A 6,608-nucleotide genomic window follows, 5' to 3' on the forward strand; every position below is an offset into this window, starting at 1 on the left:
TGGGCTCCTCTTCTCCCTCACTGGCTCTGGGGAGGAGTCCTGAGGGCAAGGATGAGCCCCATGCCCATCCCCATGACAGCCCCCCTACTGCTGGCCCTGGTGGGCTTCTTCTATCTGACCACCCTGTGGAGACCCCAGCCCAGCTGTGGGAATACATGGGGAAGAGGGAGGCAGAGACACCACCGTGGCTCCACGTTATCCTTTCAGAACATGATGCCCACTGGCTCCCTGGGGCACAGGCTGTGCAGGGCCCCTGGCTGCTGAGCAGTGACAGCCTGAGCTCTGTGGGGAACAGGCCCTGGGGGTCCAGGACGCAGGCTGAAGGCTGCCCGGAGGGAAACCGCATGAGCTGAGCCCCTGCGCCCCTGCTTGGAGTGGAAGGCAGGGGAGACACATCAGGGATGGGAGCTGGGGGAGGAAGACCCAACGGCATTGGGGAAGGTGGGGAGACGCAGAACAAGTGCTCGCAGCACCATGCTACTTCCTGCCCGCCTTGGCTTCGCTGATGGCTGCCCAGACCTCAGCCACGAAGTCGCCAGGGAAGGCAAACTCGCCCAGCACTGAGTCCAAGCCCTTGGCAAATTCCTCAGGGCTCGGTCGCTCCTTCGCCGTCTCCACCATGGTCGAGGCTGCAGAGAGAGGCAGAGAGCTCAGCAGGGGCTGGGGCCAGGGCTGGGGCTCTTGACCTGGGGTGTGGGGGTGCCCCTTGAGCCAAGGAGGGGGCTGGGCTTGGGATTCTTCGCATGCTTCTTTGAGTCTCGCTGTGTGTAGACAAAAGGGAACATGGAGCGGGACTCAGACAGCCTGGAGCCCAGCTCCTGTTCCAGCCCAGCCCCTTGAGACCAAGCTCCAGCACACCCTTTGCAATGAGCTGGTTTCTCCTTCCTGCCACCTGGGCACAGTGCTGCTGACCTCAGGAGGCAGGACTCAGCACCCTTGCAGGGGTCCAGCTCTGAACATCTTCCCATGGGTCTGGGTCCCCGCCACCAACCCAGCACCAGGGACCCAGACCTTCCCACAGACCCAGGGCCGCATCTTCCCAGCAAAGGGCTCAGCCCTGAGGGCAGCTGGAGGGAGAACAAAGGGCAGACCTGTGCTGCTCCCCCTCCCCTTCCCTCCCACCATCCCCCCCAACACCCTGCCACATTCACCCAGATCTGAGTCCCGGATGCCCATGTAGCTCTCCAGCAGGTCGTCCACCTTCTGGGCAGCCTCCTCCTCGAACTCGCTGGGCTGTGGGCATGAGGCTGGGTTAGGAACCACAGAGCTGCTATTTGCACCACAACATTGGCCTCTAAGACTTTTGCCCCCTCCTCTCCATTAGTGATGGGTCCAGGGCTCGCAAGTCATGGGCCGCACAGGGTGTATCCCAGGGAGCTGTGGCTAACAGGCCGTCCAGGATCAGGGCCCCATCCTGCCTCAGGGCACAAGGGAGGAGAGCCAGCAAGGCCTGAGTGATGCTGAGCCTTGGCCAGGTTGATTGATTGCTATACCGCCAGGAGAGATGCCCCTGCTTCCTGCTGGTTTCTGCTTGTCTTCAGGAAGCAAAAGCCCCCCAGGCCCAGAAGACCAATCCCACATTTTGTCCCAGGGGCATCAGGGCCCCTGCAGCTGCTTGTACCTCTGCGGTGCCACAGCCCTAAATTCACTCCCCCACAGACAGAAGGCTGGCCAAGACCTGGGCCCTTGGCACCACAGTGTCTCTATAGGTCACCTTCACCAGGGCTGCCTTAGCTCCACTGCAGCTGATGAGACCTGCTGGCTGGCCAACATGTATGACACGTGCCACACGTGTGTGCATTTGTGTCCATGCAGGACTGGGCACAAGTGCCTGTGTAGCCAAACATGCTTGCACACGACTGGCCATGACCATCCCCAGGAGGTGTGCAGTTGGGTGTGCTTGGAGCACCATGCACATGTGTGGCTGTGAGGGTAGGTGAGTGTGTACTCACACTAGTGTCTTCACGGGCACCTGGGCATGTCTAGAGGTGTGGTGGAGAATGTGGCAGCTTAAACTTACCCAGCAGCAGGGGGTGGGAAGCTCTGTTGAAATGGCTAGAAGGCTGTGACAGCAGCAGCTACGCCTGCAGCTCCAGCTCCAGAAGTAGCAGCTCCAGTGGGACCAGCGACAGTTTATGCAGCATCTTCTGCAACAGAGGTTGGCAAGTCCCTCCACTCCCAGACAGGGAGAGTGGAGCACTCTTGAAGATGGGTTACCAGCAGATGACCCAGAGGCCTTCTTAGAGACTTGGGAGCAGGTGGCAGAGCCTGCTGCTGCCTTGGACCTTCTAGACATTTTAATAGAGCTCCTGAGTCCATGGTGCTGGGTAAGTTTAAACCACTGCATTCTCCACCACACTTCCTGACAGGGTCCTTCTGCTGCCTGCCAGTGCCAGAGCTGCTACCCGGCACCACTCCTGCCCCAGACACCTGGGTCCTGCTCCCTGTGACCTGCTGCTTCACAATTTCCCTTCAGGCAGGCAGCAGCCAGCAGCCAGCAACCTGCCTGTCCAGGCCTGAGCAAGCAGGGGCTCTGATGGGCCCAGGTGGTGACGGCCCCTTTCTTGGCAGAGGGAGGCAGCCCATAGTGGAGACCAGTAGTGCACACTGGGGGTGCACTCATCCTCGCTCCTGGCACGCTTGCCCATCCATCCCGCCGTGCTTGTCCCTGTCCCTGTCCCATGGGCGGCACTTCACTTACCAACTCCTCTAGGGTGGCAGTGCCCTTTGTGCGGAGTCGCAACGTTTCCTTCCCACTGGTCACCCTGCCTTCGCCTGGGCACTTGCTGCTCTTCGTCCTCTGACCAATCATATCTGGCAACACAGATTGGGGGGGTTAGAAAGAGGGGAGGTACGGGGCAGGTTCCTACCATCCCCCACACACCCCCAGGGATCGTAGTGGCAGAGGGAGGTGCAGTCAACCCCCAGGGGCAGCAGAGGCACCTCTGCAGGGGCACTTCGACAGAGGCCAATGCCAGCTCTGGGCAGAGGGACCCTGGGTGAAACTAAGTTTGGGATTTCAGGTGCAGTGACCCTACCCACAAACCTATACACAGAGCCCCAGTCTGTGGGAAGCTGGTGGGGTTTGGGGGTGGATTAGGCCTCTCATGGTCTATTAGGTATGGGTGGGGGATAGAGGAGGCACAGAAATAGGCTGTTAACTGGCAACAGGGGCAGATCTAGGGGTGTGGGGGCGCAGGTGCAGCCCCCTTCCACTGTGTTGCGCCCTGAGCTGTCTGGGCTATGCAAGCGCTGTGGGAGGTGGGGCTGGGGCAGAGTCCAGCACCTGCACAGATGCTCCCCACAGCCCCAGCTGGAGCAAGTCTGGAGCAGCCTTGGGGCCTCCCCATTTCCTCATGCCCTTGCCCAGGTCAGCCAGGAACAACACCAGTGCCAGGCAAGTCCCCCTTCCCATGCCCCCCTGGGCCTGCTGGTATGTGCAGGTGGGTTGTGTGCAGGAGAGGGGCAGGCATGGAGGGGAGCCGTGTGGACACAGAAGGGCTTCCAGGGATGGAGGGGGATGGAGGGAGGTGTGTGTGCAGGATGGACTGGGGGGTGTAGAAAGGAGGCACGGTGGTGGGGCGAAGGTTAGAGGTGCTGTAGGCAGCTGGGAAGTGTTAAGCCCTGATGTGAGGCTTGGGTGGGCATCACAGACGTGGCTGTTCAGGAGGGCTCCCTGCCTGGGGATTCAATCTGGGCCTGGAGGAATGAGCTCCGTGCCCCTTCCCCTAGTGAATGGAGCTAAGGGCCCCTGGGCACCCCACAGCCAGCACCCCAGGGAGGCTAACAGCCAGTTAGGGGCCAGGCCTGGGCCGATCCCTGCTGCATGGACCAGGAGCACCTCCTGGTGGGCACCGTGGGTATCTTGAGCAGACAGACAGGCAGTCCTGCGGTAGGAGCAAGGGGTAGCTGGAGGTCAAGGGGAGAGCCAGGAGCCCCAAGATGATGTGGCCTGTGGTGCTGTGGCCACAAAAGCCACAATCCCAATCATGCATGTGCACGTGTGAGGGCAGTGACCTCTGAATATCCCAAGCAGCACTGCCTGGCCGGGGACCTTGGGGGTGGGTGAGCTGGGGCAGGCTGCTGCCTAGGGCCCCAGGCTGGCAAGGGAGTGCCCTGAAAAAATGCCCCTCTCCTTTCCACACACACCCCAGTGACCTCTATGGCAGACCAGCCTCACCTTTATTCTCGGCGTGCCAGGATCCAGCGGGACAGGACAGGAGGGGGCAGACGAGGTCCATCTGCCACTGCTGGCTCTGCAGGCCACGGGGAGGGAGCGAGGGGGTTGCAGGGGCTGAAGCAGGACTGGCATGACCCCAGTCCCTTGGCTAACTCTGTGTGACCCCTGCTATCTCCATGGAGCAGCTGCATCCTCCCACCCTGCAGACGTGGTTTCCACCAGCTACATCAGCAACCCCAGACAGGGCTCCTGGGAGGTGTAACATGCCCTTGGGCTCCCAGGCTCCCTCGCGGATTCAGCTTCCAGAAGCAGGACAGCCCCTCGCTGGCCAGCTGACTACAGCGTTCCTGCCCTGTGAACCCAGCTGCACCATGGGCTGTCACACGTGCTACACACGAGGGCCCTGGCACCAAAGAGCTGCTGCAGAGAGCTCGGCTGAAAGGAACAGGGAGAGACACAGCCAAGCTCATGCTGCCTCTGTCCCGCTGCCCAGCAGAGCTCTGCTCTGGAGGGGCTGGGCTGGGCAAGCAAGGGAGCTTGCAGGGCAGGAGCAAGGACCAGTGACCAAGCTGTACAGGATGTGTGCACAGGACTGGGACCAGCAATTTGGGGTCAGGTCTCATCTCGGTCATAGCTCCACGATGCAGGGGCAGCCACACCCTCCCTGTTGGTCCTCCTGACAACAAGGGATCCCCATTCCTCTGCTTCTCGGGTGATTGAGGCACTGCAGGAGTGCTAGCTGGACATGTAGACAGTGTTACAGCACCGCACGATAGTGCCATCACTCCCAACCTGCATCCCCATGCTGTCCCACCCTGGGTCTCCCCTTAACTGAGACTTCCAGCAGCTCCAAAAGCAGGTTCTGTGTTCAGGGCAAACACGACACACACTCAGATGTTTTGATCCCATTGTCTGAGGTTCAAGGCTGGCACATCAGCCCTCTGCTCACCCTGCTTGGCTTAATGCTAGAGGCAGTGTGCACCAGCGCATTGCTTTCCTATCTAGGATGCTGGGCCCTGCCTCTGGGGGATCTCTCCAGCAGGTGCAGGGGCAGGGGAAACACCATGCATCTGGGTCCATGAAGACAGTTTTCCTTAAGTGCCTGGGGGATAACTGCTCTTCTGGTGTGGTTTAGTACCCGCTGAGGTATTGGGGCTTTAAGCCCACTTTATGGAAATGGGAGGCTCCTCCCTAGCTTGCTCCTGTGGCCATATGGCTGAGGGCAAGCAATACTTGGGGGCATCTGAACCCAAGCTTGACCCTGCACATAGGGTGCCTGCCAAAAAACATTGGAAACATGTGAAGCCCCTGGTGGGGGTGGAGGATGTTTGCCAGTTGTAGGGCCACTTATGGTTCTGGACTGACTCATGGATTTTGACTCGATTTGGCTAATTTGCCTTGGAACACAAAAAAGTTCTTTAAAAAAAAAGCTGCAGGGGAGGGAACTCACCAAATGCCTTTTTGGGCTGCACCAGCCTGAGGGTGAAGGTCTGGGACCTGGGCAGCTCCCTCAGCATCTTGGCAACTTCGTAATGGCGGCAGCCCACAATGGTCTGGTCATTGATGGCCTCGATGCTGTCGCCCACACACACGGTCTTGATGCGGTTGATGATGCTCCCTTCTTTTATCCTCTAGAGGGAAGCAGAGACTCAGCAGATCAGTGATACCAAGGCCCAGAGCTGGGCAGAGGAGGCTGGGCGCAAGCAGGCAAGCAGAGGATGCGGGGACTGCTCCTGCACTCTCCCATAGGCAGCCACTTCTGGGGTGGGACACGGCAGCACACAGCAACGCTGCACAAACCAGAGCAAAAACTCAGAACTGACTGGGAATTTGGGGGAGAAGGAGCGTGATTCTATCAGTCGGCCTGCGGCCAGGATGCAGAGCCCTGGGGCAGTGCCGGGGTACCTGCTGTCTGGACCCCTCACAAAGGGAGCTGCTCCAGCAGCACTGCCCCCCCCCACCTGCCAGTGTAGGGGCCGTGCAGACAAGAAGTGCGAGCCTCTGAAACCCAACAACTTGCTCCCAGTATCCTTGGGGGACTCTCCCATCCCAGTTTGAGGTGGTTGGACTCAGCTTGAGATACCCGCCCAAATCCAGACTCGGGCTTTGCAGGCATGCTGAGGGCTGACCCCTTTGTGGGACACGACAGCCTGGGGTGGGGGCGGGGGTTCTGCCATGCTCCTAGCTCTGGTCCCAGCACTCCAGGTTCCTTCTGCTGGACCCTCCTCAGCCCGCTTGCAGCAGGGCTGAACACAGGCATGGGCAAACCGGGTGGCCGCCCAGGGCCCAGACAGAAAGGGGACCCAAAATGGTAATTTTTTTTATTATTATTGTTATTATCTCTGGCGAAGGGGCGCCTGATACTGAAAGTTTGCTCGGGGCTGTGGCAGAAAGCCAACTGGGGCTGACCTCCGCTGGCCCAGGTGAA

At 59.9% G+C, this 6,608-nt stretch overlaps 1 protein-coding gene across 1 annotated transcript in view; it reads right to left on the bottom strand.

Moving 5' to 3' along the window:
• Nucleotides 1–308: 308 nt before the first annotated feature.
• GIPC3 (GIPC PDZ domain containing family member 3) overlaps nt 309–6,608 on the bottom strand; it is a 9,560-nt gene continuing 3,260 nt past the window's right edge. Inside the window, exons 3-6 of the mRNA XM_019513699.1 lie at nt 5,631–5,811; nt 2,702–2,814; nt 1,152–1,233; nt 309–629 (exon numbers count right to left, since the gene is read on the bottom strand). Of these exons, the coding sequence (XP_019369244.1) occupies nt 478–629; nt 1,152–1,233; nt 2,702–2,814; nt 5,631–5,811 (528 nt within the window). The 3' untranslated portion in view covers nt 309–477. The remainder of the gene's footprint in view (nt 630–1,151; nt 1,234–2,701; nt 2,815–5,630; nt 5,812–6,608) is intronic.

This window comes from Gavialis gangeticus, unplaced genomic scaffold (assembly GCF_001723915.1).
Source record: "Gavialis gangeticus isolate Ggan-Ray unplaced genomic scaffold, GavGan_comp1, whole genome shotgun sequence".
In the NCBI taxonomy this organism is placed as follows: Eukaryota; Metazoa; Chordata; order Crocodylia; family Gavialidae; genus Gavialis; species Gavialis gangeticus.